A 13,301-nucleotide genomic window follows, 5' to 3' on the forward strand; every position below is an offset into this window, starting at 1 on the left:
AGTTTGTTCAACAGTTTTATGCAAAATAAAAACCCTAACAAGGAATTCAGGTGTCAGTCTCTACAGTTACTGGGTTATCAACCCTGGGAACTAGGGGTACAATGGATCAAAAAACTCGGATCGGATCGTTCCTCAGATGAGAGTCACGGATCATATCATTTTTCAGATCAGCAAATAATAATTTAATTTGCAAAAACCTGTGAAAATTCCACCACCATAGTCTCCACTGTAATATCCACAATCTCCCCCACTGTAATATTGGCTGAGCATGGGCAGGCAGGGTACGGCAGAGCATGGGCAGGCAGGGTACGGCAGAGCATGGGCAGGCAGGGTACGGCAGAGCATGGGCAGGCAGGGTATTGCTGGGTACTTCAGGATATGAAGGGATGGCTGCTTCTATCCGATCTCTCCCCTCCACTGTACAGATTAGTACAGAGAGGGGAGAGAGGAACCGGCGTCATGACATGACGCCAGTTTGTTTCCGTCGGAGCGATCAGTGTAAACAGCCTGGGTGTAGAAAGATGGCCGCCACTTCAAAGCTAGGCCAAAGCTGCGGCCTTTCCTAAGGCCGAGACCGCGGAGCGTTCCGCGGATTGTGGCATGTGCCGATCCGAGCGGGGTGACCCGTTCGGTTTGCGGATCGGTAACGATCCGTTGCACCCCTACTGGGAGCCCCTAGACAAGGACAACGAATACGAGCTGGAGGAGGTAATCGGTAAGCCCAGAAAAATTCAGCCACTCCTTTGGGGGTAAGTGCTACACATAGAATACCAAATGTTTGGTGAAGGGGTTTTTCTATATGAGCAGATTTGCCGAAAAGCCCATGGTCAGGTTGGCATATGATGGGGTGAAATTGGCACCCATTGCTGTGCCATGGGTTTGCAGGTAAAAAATAAAAATAGTCCTTGAAGTGGAAATAATTGTGCGTTAGGCAACCTTCATCTTGGACGCCACGTCTTTTTGCTTGTTTGGACCTCTGTGAATTTTAATTCAATACCCCTGCCCTACAAAAGCACAAAATTTGAAAATAATTGGCAAGGTCTGCTCTACTTCTAGGGCCCCTTTAAGACAGGGAGGGCTCTGTCCAATCAGCATGGGATCCACAGCAGGGGATCCTCCACCCATGGTGGAAGGAAGGAAAATCGAGTCATCTACTGGCTGCTCAAGGACAACTTTTTTTTTTTTAACCGCTTGCGGACCAGCCGGAGTTTTACTGCAGCAGGTTGGCTCCGCTGCGCAAAATCATGTTATTGTGCGTGATCTCACGAAGCTTGCATAGCAGGCGCGTGCCACCCACCGCAAGCTCCGTGGGTCCCACGGATTCTATGTCCGCGAGGATACCCGCAATCATCTCACGGAGAGGAAGAACGGGGAAATGCTAATGTAAAACAAGCATTTCCCCGTTCTGCCTAGTGACAGCTCCCTGTGATTGGGAGCGGTGATCAGTGTAGTGTCATACACAGCCCCTCCCCCCCCAGTTAGAATCACTCCCTAGGACACACTTAACCCCTGAAGCACCCCCTCTTGGTTAACCCCTTCACTGCCAGTCACATTTACATCGTAATGAGTGCATTTTTAATCGCACTGATCGTTGTATAAATGTGAATGGTCCCAAAATAGCATCAAAAGTGTCCGCCATAATGTCGCAGTCATGATAGAAAAATCGCTGATCGCCACCATTACTAGTAAAAATAAATAAAAATTATTTTTACCAAAAATATGTAGAAGAATGCATATCTGCCTAAACTGAGGGGGGGAAAAAAAAGTGGTGTTTTTTTATATATATTTTTGGTGATATTTATTATAGCAAAAAGTAAAAAATTAGTTTTTTTCTAAATTGTCGCTCTTTTTGTTTATAGCAAAAAACAAAAACACAGGGGTCATCAGGTGAACACAGGGGAGGGAGGGAGGGAGGGAGGGAGGGAGAGAGAGAGAGAGAGAGAGAGAGAGAGAGAGAGAGAGAGAGAGAGAGAGAAAAAAAATCAAATCGCAATAAGCGTATATTGGTTTGCGCAAAAGTTATATTGTCTACAAAATAGGGGATAGTTTTATGGCATTTTTACAATTTTTTCTTCTTTTACTAGTGATGGCTGCGATATTATGGCGGACACGAACAATTTTGACACATTTTTAGGACCATTGGCATTAATACAGCGAACAGTGGGATTAAAATTGCATTGATTACTGTAAAAAATGTCACTGGCAGTGAAGGGGTTAATGTGTGTCCTAGGGAAGTGTTCTAACTGAAGGGGGATGGGACTGTGCAGGGAAATTAACAGATCGCTGTTCATACTCTGTATGAACAGACGATCTGCCAGTTCGCTGCTCAGAGAACCGGAAACGGTGTGTTTACACACACACACACACACACACAGCTCCTGGTTCTCCATGTGCCCCGAGCGATCGCGGGAGCCCCGGCAGTGATCGAGACCGCCGGGCACTCGCATCGGCTCGGAGAGCGAGTGGGTGGCACGCAAGCGTCCACTAGTGGCCGTTTATGTTAGTGACGTAACAAAAACGGCAATTCGCGCAGCCGAGCCTAGCTGCTGCAGTACAACTGCAGCGGCTGGTCGGCTAACGGTTAAAGCGACGCAGTGCCGAATTGCAAAAAAAGCACTGGTCTTTGGCCAGCCAAATGCTCCGGGGCTAAAGAGACAATTTGCAATTACATGAACACCGTGTTCCCAAGTTATAGATGATAGGAGTGGGGTTCAGTAGTTCTATCTGGTTTCTGTTGTCCTGATACAGAAGGGTGAGTGTTGTCATCCTAGCACAAGTGTGTTACTGACAGAATCACCAGGTGAAAAATGTAAAAGAAGCTCAAAAAGAAAAATACACAGCCACATCTAAGCTCAGGTAAGCTGCATAACAGTGCCTTGAAAAAGTATTCATTCCCCTTGAAATTGTCAAAGTTTTGTCATGTTAGAACCAAAACCGTAAATGTATTTTAATTGGATTCTATGTTATAGACCAGTGATTCTCAACCAGGGTTCCGTGGGACCCTGGGGTTCCTCCAGAGGTTGCTAGGGGTTCCTTCAGCATTGGGCAATTTCTGCCTCGTATACAAGTTCTCACCGACACCATTGACATTTTTAGCTACCTGTAAGGAGGTAATTCTTTCCAATGACCACAAATGTAAGGAGCATTCTTCCCACTGACCATCACACTAATGTATCAAGAGTTGTAGATTTTTCATTTTTAGCAGGGGTTCCCCGAGACTGGAGAACTATTTCAAGGGTTTCTCTGTGTTGAAAAGTTTGAGAAAGGCTGTTATAGACCAACACAAAAGTGGCACGTAATTGTGAAGTGGAAGAAAAAAAAAAAAAAAAAAAATTACATTTTTTTTACAAAACAATAACTGAAAAGTGTGGTGTGCATTTGTATTCAGCCCCTTAAGTCAATACTTTGTAGAACCACCTTTTGCTGCAATTACAGCTGCAAGTCTTTTTGGGGATGTCTCTACCAGCTTTGCACATCTAGAGTGACATTTTTGCCCATTCTTTGCAAAATAGCTCAAGCTGTCAGATTGGATGGACAGCAATTCAAGTCTGTCCACAGATTCTCAATTGGGTTTAGGTCTGGACTTTGACTGGGCCATTCGAACACATGAATATGCTTTGATCTAAACCAGTGGTCTCAAAACTGTGGCCCTTTGCTTGCATTTATCTGGTCCTTGGGGCACTATTCCATCAACTGACACCATCAATGGGACACTATTCTTCCAAATGATACCAACAGGGCCTCAATCCTCCCATTGAAACCATGATTGGGCACTAATGTTGGGGCAATATTTACTCCCACTGGTCCCCCTAAAGCAGGGCTTGACAAATTTGCTTGGAATCTAGGAGCCAGCTAAAAAAGTTAGGAGCCAGGTCGGTAACGGCAATCCAGACCTGTCCCTGGCCTGACATGGAGACGAGTGAGGGGAGGATAGCGCGGCCCCCCCACCTGTCTCCATGTCATTGCCCATAGCTCTTAGAGGGACATTTTTTTTTTTTTTTATTTTTTTTTTTTCAAATGACAATTTTTTTTTTTTTTTTTTTATTGCATTTTAGTGTAAATTTGAGATCTGAGGTCTCTCTGACCCCAGATCTCATATATTTAAGAGGACCTGTCCTGTTTTTTTCAATTACAAGGGATTTTTACATTCCTTGTAATAGGAATAAAAGTGACAAATTTTTTTTTTTAAAAGCACCGTGAAAAAATAAAAAGTTAAAATAAGAAAAAAAAAAAAGTTTTAAATGCGCCCTGTCCTGCCAAGCTTGCGTGCAGAAGCGAACGCATACGTGAGTAGCGCCCGCATAGGAAAGCGGTGTTCAAACCACACATGAGGTATCGCTGCGTTCGGTAAAGCGAGAGCAATAATTCTAGCCCTAGACCTCCTCTGTAACCCAAAACGTGCAACCTGTAGAATTTTTTAAACGTCGCCTATGGAGATTTTAAAGGCTAAAAGTTTGTCGCCATTCCATGAGCGGACGCAATTTTGAAGCGTGACATGTTGGGTATCAATTTATTCGGTGTAACATTATTTTTCACAATATAAAAAAAATTGGGCCAACTTCACTGTTATATTTAATTAAAAAAATAAGACTTTTTCCCCGAAAATGCGCTTGTAAGTCCGCTGCACAAATACGGTGTGACAGACAGTATTGCAACGACCACCATTTTATTCTCTAGGTTGTTAGAACTCCTATATGTATGTATGTATGTATGTTATATATATATATATATATACACACACACACACACACACACATATACACACACACACACACACACACATTTTTTTTTTTATTCTAAGTAAAGGTGAGATGGGTGGGCAGTGAAAGCTTCATTAGCATCGCTGGCTGTCATACCAACAGCCACCACTAGATGGCGCCAGATTACAGAACTAAACATAGGACCACAGAAGGCCTCAAAGCCGCGGCCTCAATTACCGGCCGGCGGCGGCGCGGCCCGACACGATCACGCCAGGGGGGGGGGGTGGAAGGAGACAGGATACCCCCGCTGTGCTGCCCCAGGCGCCAGATCACAAATTCTAGTCGCCAATGCGATCTGGCGCCCGGGGTTTGTCGAGCCCTGCCCTAAAGCACAGTAAACTGGCCCTTTGCTTACAAAGTTTGGAGACCCCCTGATCTAAACCATTCCATTATAGCTCTGGCTGTATGTTTAGGTTGTTGTCCTGCTGGAAGGTAAACCTCCGCCTCAAATATTTTGCAGATTAACAGGTTTTCTTCTAAGATTGCCCTGTATTTGGCCCCATCAACTGACCAGCTTCCCTGTCCCCACAACATGATTCTGCAACCACCATGTTTCACAGTGGGGGTGATGTGTTCAGGGTGATGTGCAGTGTTTGTTTTCCACCACATATAGCATTTTGCTTTTAGGCCAAAAAGTTAAAATTTTGGTCTCATCTGACCAGAGCACCTTCTTCCACGTTTGCTGTGCCCCCCACGTGGCTTCTTGCAAACTGCAAACAGAACTTCTTATGGCTTTCTTTTAACAATGGCTTTCTTCATGCCACTCTTTCATAAAGGCCAGATATGTGGAGTGTGCAATTAATACTCAAAATTTATACCACAAGATCCGTAGGAGATGATTTATCAGTCCAAAAAATAAACAAATTTATGGACCACAGCGTGATACTGCATTGTGACTGGATCCCCCCAGTGATTTTTAACACAAACAAGTGTACCGCCACAGAGCATGCTTACCAGATGATACGCAGAAATAGACATACAGCTTTAATCCAGCCCAGGCCTTTGCTCATCAGTGGATCCCAAAGGTGATATGAGAAATAAGGTTCTCAGGCAGGTACCATATGCGCCATGGCTCCGTGAACAGTACATCAACAATCAGCCAAAAAGAGATAGAAATGGACCATAGCATGATATTGTCCTTATCCCGATTTATTTAGGTCAATTAAAAAGTTACACTTACATTTATAACGTCTCTAAAAACACATAGGAAAACAAAATTCAAACTCCCGTCCTTCTCAATGAGATGGCGTGGTGATGTCAGCACGTTAACTCCTCATACGCGTTTCGTCAAATATGACATTCTCAATGGGGAATTGCCACTCTTCCATAAAGGCCAGATACAGTGGTGTGAAAAAGTGTTTGCCCCCTTCCTCATTTCCTGTTCCTTTGCATGTTTGTCACACTTAAGTGTTTCGGAACATCAAACCAATTTAAACAATAGTCAAGGACAACACAAGTAAACACAAAATGCAATTTGTAAATGAAGGTGTTTATTATTAAAGGTGAAAAAAAATCCAAACCATCATGGCCCTGTGTGAAAAAGTGATTGCCCCCTAAAGCTAATAACTGGTTGGGCCACCCTTAGCAGCAACAACTGCAACCAAGCGTTTGCGATAACGTGCAATGAGGCTTTTACAGCGTCCTGGAGGAATTTTGGCCCACTCATCTTTGCAGAATTGTCCTAATTCAGTTACATTAGAGGGTTTTCGAGCATGAACGGCCTTTCTAAGGTCATACCACAACATCTCAATAGGATTCAGGTCAGGACTTTGGCTAGGCCACTCCAAAGTCTTCATTTTGTTTTTCTTCAGCCATTCGGTGGTGGACTTGCTGGTGTGTTTAGGATCATTGTCCTGCTGCAGAACCCAAGTTCGTTTCAGCTTGAGTACACGAACAGATGGTGGGACATTCTCCTTCAGGATCTCTTGGTAGACAGCAGAATTCATAGTTCCTTTTATCACGGCAAGTCTTCCAGGTCCTGAAGCAGCAAAACAGCCCCAGACCATCACACTACCACCACCATATTTTACTGTTGGTATAATGTTCTTTTTCTGAAATGCAGTGTTCCTTCTACGCCAGATATACTTGGACACACACCTTCCAAAGAGTTCCACTTTTGTCTCATCGGTCCACAGAATGTTGTCCCAAAAGTCTTGGGGATCATCAAGATGTGTTGTGGAGAAATTGAGACGAGCTTTGATGTTCTTTTTGCTCAGCAGTGGTTTTCTCCTTGGAACTCTGCCATGCAGGCCATTTTTGCCCAGTCTTTTCCTGATGGTGGAGGCATGAACGCTGACCTTAACTGAGGCAAGTGAGGCCTGCAGTTCCTTGGACGTTGTTGTGGGGTCTTTTGTGACCTCTTGGATGAGTCGTCGCTGCGCTCTTGGGGTAATTTTGGGCGGCCGGCCACTCCTGGGAAGGTTCACCACTGTTCCATGTCTTCGCCATTTGTGGATAATGGCTCTCACTGTGGTTCGCTGGATTCCCAAAGCTTTGGAAATGGCTTTATAACCCTTTCCAGACTGATAGATCTCAATTACTTTCTTTCTCAATTGTTCCTGAATTTCTTTGGGTCTCGGCATGATGTGTAGCTTTTAAGGATCTTCTGGTGGACCTTACTGTGTCAAGCAGCTCCTATTTAAGTGATGCCTTGATTGTGAACAGGTGTGGCAATAATCAGGCCTGGGTGTGGCTATAGAAATTGAACTCAGGTGTGGACAACCACAGTTATAGTATGTTTTAACAAGGGGGGCAATCACTTTTTCACACAGGGCCATGATGGTTTGGATTTTTTTTCACCTTTAATAATAAACACCTTCATTTACAAATTGCATTTTGTGTTTACTTGTGTTGTCCTTGACTATTGTTTAAATTGGTTTGATGTTCCGAAACACTTAAGTGTGACAAACATGCAAAGGAACAGGAAATGAGGAAGGGGGCAAACACTTTTTCACACCACTGTATCTAGAGTGAACGACTAAGTTGTCCCGTGGACAGAATCTCCCACCTGAGCTGTAGATATCTGCAGCCTCTCCAGAGTTACCATGGGCCTCTTGGCTGCTTCTCTGATTAATTTTCTCCTTGCCCAGCCTTGCTTCCTCGCCGTCTATGCCAGGGCGTGGCCAAGCGACGTACACCTCTAGCATAGACGGCGAGGAAGCCGAGCGGGACTTTTAAAGCTGCACTAACAACCGCAATTGATTTTTCTGCTTTTGTAAGTAGTTTTAATCTATTTATGAATAAATATGATTCTTTAAACGTTATCACACTATGGATGTGCCTCTCTTTTATCATACATAACGTGGCACACTTTACTCACGGAAAAACGAGGGATCCCCAGCATTACATCTGAAGCAAGCCAGAGAGCGACACAATAGCTGATATTGTGAAGGCTGATCCACCCCGGTTGGGGTCTTTTTTCCGGTGAGAGCATAACATAGAAGTAACCACTGAGCACGGGGAACAACATTTGAAATCATCACCCCACTCCCTCACTTACGGAAGATTCCGTCACCTACCAGAGACTATTCACATTTTTTAAATATTTTTTTTTTTTTTATTTCACTTTTATGTACCAGCATTGTTATTTACTATTTATTATAACATTAATTTGTTTATATCTCACATGAAGTTTGTGTAAACACCACAGTCACTGGCAGTTTAAAGATAACACATCCTGCCTTATTCTATTTATCCTTATTCTTATTTTTAATTTTATATTTAATTTTTTTCTATTCATTTTACTGATTAAAATATATAATTATTGGCACACGTAGATGCACTGGCACTTTACCAATAGCAGCATATTGTTATAGCTATTTTGGTATATGGATAAGCAGTTTTCCCTTTATGGTTTTCATCCCACTAGTTTTCATTTAATTGCCAGCACGCTGAAAATTATATGTAATTGAGTTCTTATTGATAAGTTTTCGGTAGTAAACGGTATAGCGCCAGATCTATTCCTTGTTGTCCCCTTTAAATCTGAAGGAAGAACTCAGCAAAAAAAAAACAATAGTGTTTTAAGGCTTAAGGCCTAATTCACTCTGGACGTTATAAAAATGCCAGTAGCTTTGCAGTGAGTTTTTCAAAGTTTTTGCAATAGCGTTTTTAAAGCGTAGTTCCATCAATTTAAAAGTCAGCAGCTATAAAAAGTGTGGCTGCTGACCTTTAATAATCACTTACCTGTCCCACGGTCCAGCAATGCGGGCACACAAAGCCCCACTCCTCTCCGCAGCGCCCGCATTTTAACTGTGGGTGCCCAGCTGTGGCTTCACAGCCAGGTGCGCACTGCAAATTGCCAGGCAATCTTCTGGGACTTGTGACATGTCCCAGAAGATTGCAGAGAGGGAGGGAGGAGGAAGAGGTGATCTTCCTTCCAGCGCCAGTGGAGGAAGTGTGAGCCTCTAAAAACAGGGTACCACCCTCTCCCCCTCCACAAAATGACATGCCAAATGTGGCATGTCAGGAGATCACCAACACTTAAAGCGGAAGTTCCATTTATGGGTAAAACTCTGCTTTAAGCTTTTTTTTTTTTTTTTTAAATCAATGGGATTATAGCGTTTGACGTTAGAGCATTTTTACAGCTGAAAAACTCCTCTCAGAACCCACTTTTGGGGTTTTTTTACAGCCAAAAACTGTTGAGAACAGCCTATGTGTGCATAGACGCATAGGATAACATACTGGAGAGACACCAACATATGGGTTGAGTGAAAGTGGAACAAGGCGCATTTACCAATTCAGCTCCGGAAGGGTCACTCCCCCTTCCTGACCAGGCCATTTTTTGCGATACAGCACTGCGTTGCTTTAACAATTGCGCAATGCTGTACCCAAATAAAACTGATGTCCTATTTCCCACAAATAGAGTTCTCTTGTGTTGGTATATGATCACCTCTGCATTTTTTGGGGGGGGGTTTTTTGCACTATAAACAAAAAAAGGAGCAAAAAAAAATAAAAAATTATTTTTAGTTTTTGCTATAATAAATATTATTTAAAAAAAAAGAATTCATCAGTTTAGGCCAATATGCATTCTTCTACATTTTTTTTTTTTTTTTAACAAAAAATATCACAATACGTGTATATAGATGGGTTTGCGCAAAAGTTATAGCGTCTACAAAATAGTTGATAGATTTATGGGATTTTTAAAATGTATATCATTTTTTTTTTTTTTTACTAGTAATGGCAGTGAGCTGCGATTTTTAGCGGGACTGCGACATTGCAGCAGACAGATCGGACACTTTAGACACATTTTTGGGACCACTGACATTTATACAGCGATCAGTGCTATAAAAATGCATCGATTACTGTGTAAATGTCAATGGCAGGGAAGGAATTAACACTAGGGAGTGTGCAAGGGGTTAAATGTGTTCCCTGGAAGGTGTTTCTAACTATGGGGGGATGGGACTGACTGGGAGGAGAGAGATGTTACTAATCACTAGGAACAGCAGATCTGTCTCTCCTCCCCTGTCAGACCAGGGATCTGTCTGTTTACATTGACAGATTCTCATTCTGGCTCTCTGTGGAGCAATCGCAGGTTGGCCGGTGTTCTGTCAATATGTGCCGCCGTTGAAATGTGCCTGGGCATGAGTTGCCGATCAGCTGAGTGACGTCCCATAGAGCAGTGGTCATCAACCCTGTCCTCAGGGCCCACTAACAGTCCAGGTTTGAAAGATAACTGAAATACATCACAGGTGATGCTCAGTGATTGCAGTATTCTAGTCTGTATCTCCCCAAAGTAATACATAAAACCTGGCCTGTTAGTGGACCCTGAGGACAGGGTTGATGACCACTGCCATAGAGCATGCACACATCGTAGGAGCCTTTTTTTGACAGGAGATACCATTAACCTGGCATAATTTAATGCTTTGCAAACAGTGGAGGGACACCATATTTCTCGCATTGTGCCTCGCTGTTACAGAGAGGCACAATGTGACATCTATGGTGTCGCTCCACTCTTTGAATAGCTTTGAAGTGTGGCCATGAAACGGTATCAGCGATCATTGAAAAAAAAAAAATGAAAAAAAAAAGCCTCCTACAACGTGCGCATGCGCTATGGTGACATCACTCCAGCTGATCTGCAACTCAGCTGGAGTGGCCTTCTTCTGTGCAGCACTTTTCGATAGAGGGCACAAATCGATAGAACACCGGCGGACATTGAGACCATGCGCATCGGTGGCACGTCACCCTACAATAAAGGCGTTTCGCCCAGGAGAGCCAACCTGCTGCAGTACAACTGCAGGGGTTGTAAAGCTTCATTGAAATAACATGTCATAATTACCTCCTCTGTGCAGTTGGTTTTGCACAGAGTGGCCCCGATCCTCCTCTTCTGGGGTCCCTCAGCGACGCTCCTGGCTCCTCCTCTTCTTGAATGCCCCATTGGAGAAGCCCTCTCTCTCGGGGCACCCGTGCAGGCATGCTCCTGTGTCCTGCTGCTGCCTCCATTAACACAGACAGCAATACTCGCTCCTCCCCCAGGCTCCCATGTCATTGGATTTGATTGACAGCAGCAGGAGCCAATGGCTGCACTGCCATCAATCTGTCCAATTGTGACCTGAGACACCGGGTGTGCTCGTCCCTGGTGCAGGAACGATCGGGCTCAGGTAAGGAAAAGGGGGGCTTGGTGCACTACAGGAGGTTTTTCACCTCAATGCATAGAATGCATTAAGGTGAAAAAAACAAAAAACGCAAGAGTTTACACCTTTAGAACCCTTTCACACTGCCAGTTTTTCAGGCGCTACAAATAGTGCCTGATAAAGCGGCTTCCCAAGGCCTTTCGCACTGGAGCGGTGCGCTGGCAGGGCATCAGAAAGTCCTGCCAGCAGCTTCTTTGGAGTGGTAAACTCACCGCTCCTCCACACTGAAATCAAATGGGGCAGCGCTGCAGCCGGAGCGGGGTTTTGCAGGCGGATTTAACCCCTTTTCGGCCGCTAGCGCGGGGGGGGGGTTTAAAACTGCCCCACTAGTGGCTGAATAGCGCCCCTTTACCGCGGACACCCTAGGGAGAGCAGTGTGAAAGGGCTCTTAAAAAAACGCACACACTGTGATGTTTGCTGGCGTATTTTAGAGCAATGTTCCAAACCTACGTTCAGAGAGTTTTCCAGAATAATTTACACCTATAAAAGCCCCTAAATGTGGAAGTATGTGCGCAAATTATTTCTAAAGGCTAGAATAAGTTAACATTCAAGGGAGTAGAATTGGTTTCCGCTGATGTAAACATGCATACGTACAATTGTAAATGAGCATAAATTACGCAACACTAGAGGCATTTTTATGTATCTGGGAAAAAAATAAATAAGAGTATATGAGAAATAGAGTAGATGAGGCCTTAGACTGCAAGTTCCTGTGAGCAGGCCCCCCTTGTAGTACACAGTGCATGGCTGTGATATAAGAATGATAAAAGATGAATGTTTCCTCCCACAGCCCTGATGTGAGGACATTTAAACGTCTGTCCAATCGGCATCGGCGAGGTCATCCCACAAGAAGCGGGCGGCTGACTATTGGTGTACATAGAGGAGGGGAAGTTGGTGAACACGTTGTGTGGCCGGTGTAGGAGGACTCCCGCAGTGCTCAGTCATGGAGCCGCACTTCCTACCTCACAGCCCCCATAGTGTAGGGAAAGGTGGGGGAGGGAGCCTCGGGGCCAAAGCGCTAAATTTAAAAGAAATGTGTGTGGGCCCCGGAGAGGAAGGAGAAGTGCTCGCCGGTCACCCGGGAGGGAGGAGAGAGGTGGGGGAAGTCCCCGAAGCCTCCGCCGCGGTCACACCGCTCTCCTTCCTCCTCACAAATGGCTGCCGGCTTTGGCGGGAGCGCGGAGATGAGGCGGCGAGCACTGGAGCCCTTCACACGCTCCCCTCCTCCTCCCCCCTCCGGTCCTCCTTTGTTGTCTGTCGGGTTTTTTTTTTTCCTCCTCTTACCATTTCCGTACTTTTTCGATGGCGGCCATCACCCGTTTGATGTCATCTTTAGCCCGGCTCCGTGTCTCGGCTCGCACCGAGCGGCCCGACATGGCTGCAGTGGTTTATGAGGGAGGAGGAGGGGGGAAGAGGACGGAGAGTATCCACCGGTTACTTGTCTCTCTTTCTTCTCTGCCTCTCCGCACACATACGGCCGAGAACAGCCAACGCCGCGCATGCGTACTGCGCCGCCTGCTGCTGCTGTTAGTGCTCGAGTGCTGCGGGGGGATGGGGGAAGCCGAGCTCTGCACACCCACCATTCCATTCATTACAGCTCTGAGGAGACGCTCCACAGTCTGACCCGTGGGCTACATTGATACCCGGATCCGACATAATATCCACTTTTCATGAAGTAAATGTTCCCTACATGATAGGGACTGAGCTCCAACAATGGTGGCCACAGCTGGTGATGTCATTGTGTCATGGAGGAGCTGCATGTGTCATGGGGGACAGTATGGGTTCACTGAGGGGGCCACATGAACATTTGGGGTCCTTCCACGCTGACCAGGTTATCTCCAGAGAGTTTTTTTTTATTTTATTTTTCCCATACATGTAAGAATCAATAAAATCATTTAAAACCCCCAAACATTTA

The 13,301-nt window shown here is 45.0% G+C and overlaps 1 protein-coding gene across 2 annotated transcripts in view; it reads right to left on the reverse strand.

The window, feature by feature from the left end:
• Nucleotides 1-12,903, reverse strand: part of BCL7A (BAF chromatin remodeling complex subunit BCL7A) — a 63,452-nt gene extending 50,549 nt beyond the window's left edge. Inside the window, exon 1 of one of the 2 annotated variants that reach the window (XM_077461961.1) lies at nt 12,671-12,903. In XM_077461961.1, the coding sequence (XP_077318087.1) occupies nt 12,671-12,762 (92 nt within the window). In that variant the 5' untranslated portion in view covers nt 12,763-12,903. The remainder of the gene's footprint in view (nt 1-12,670) is intronic. The other variant, XM_077461960.1, reaches the window with a different exon arrangement.
• Nucleotides 12,904-13,301: the final 398 nt, after the last annotated feature.

The sequence above is a fragment of the Lithobates pipiens genome, unplaced genomic scaffold (genome assembly GCF_037356315.1).
Source record: "Lithobates pipiens isolate NorthernLeopardFrog02 unplaced genomic scaffold, aLitPip1_a1.2 Scaffold_3, whole genome shotgun sequence".
Classification (NCBI taxonomy): domain Eukaryota; kingdom Metazoa; phylum Chordata; class Amphibia; order Anura; family Ranidae; genus Lithobates; species Lithobates pipiens.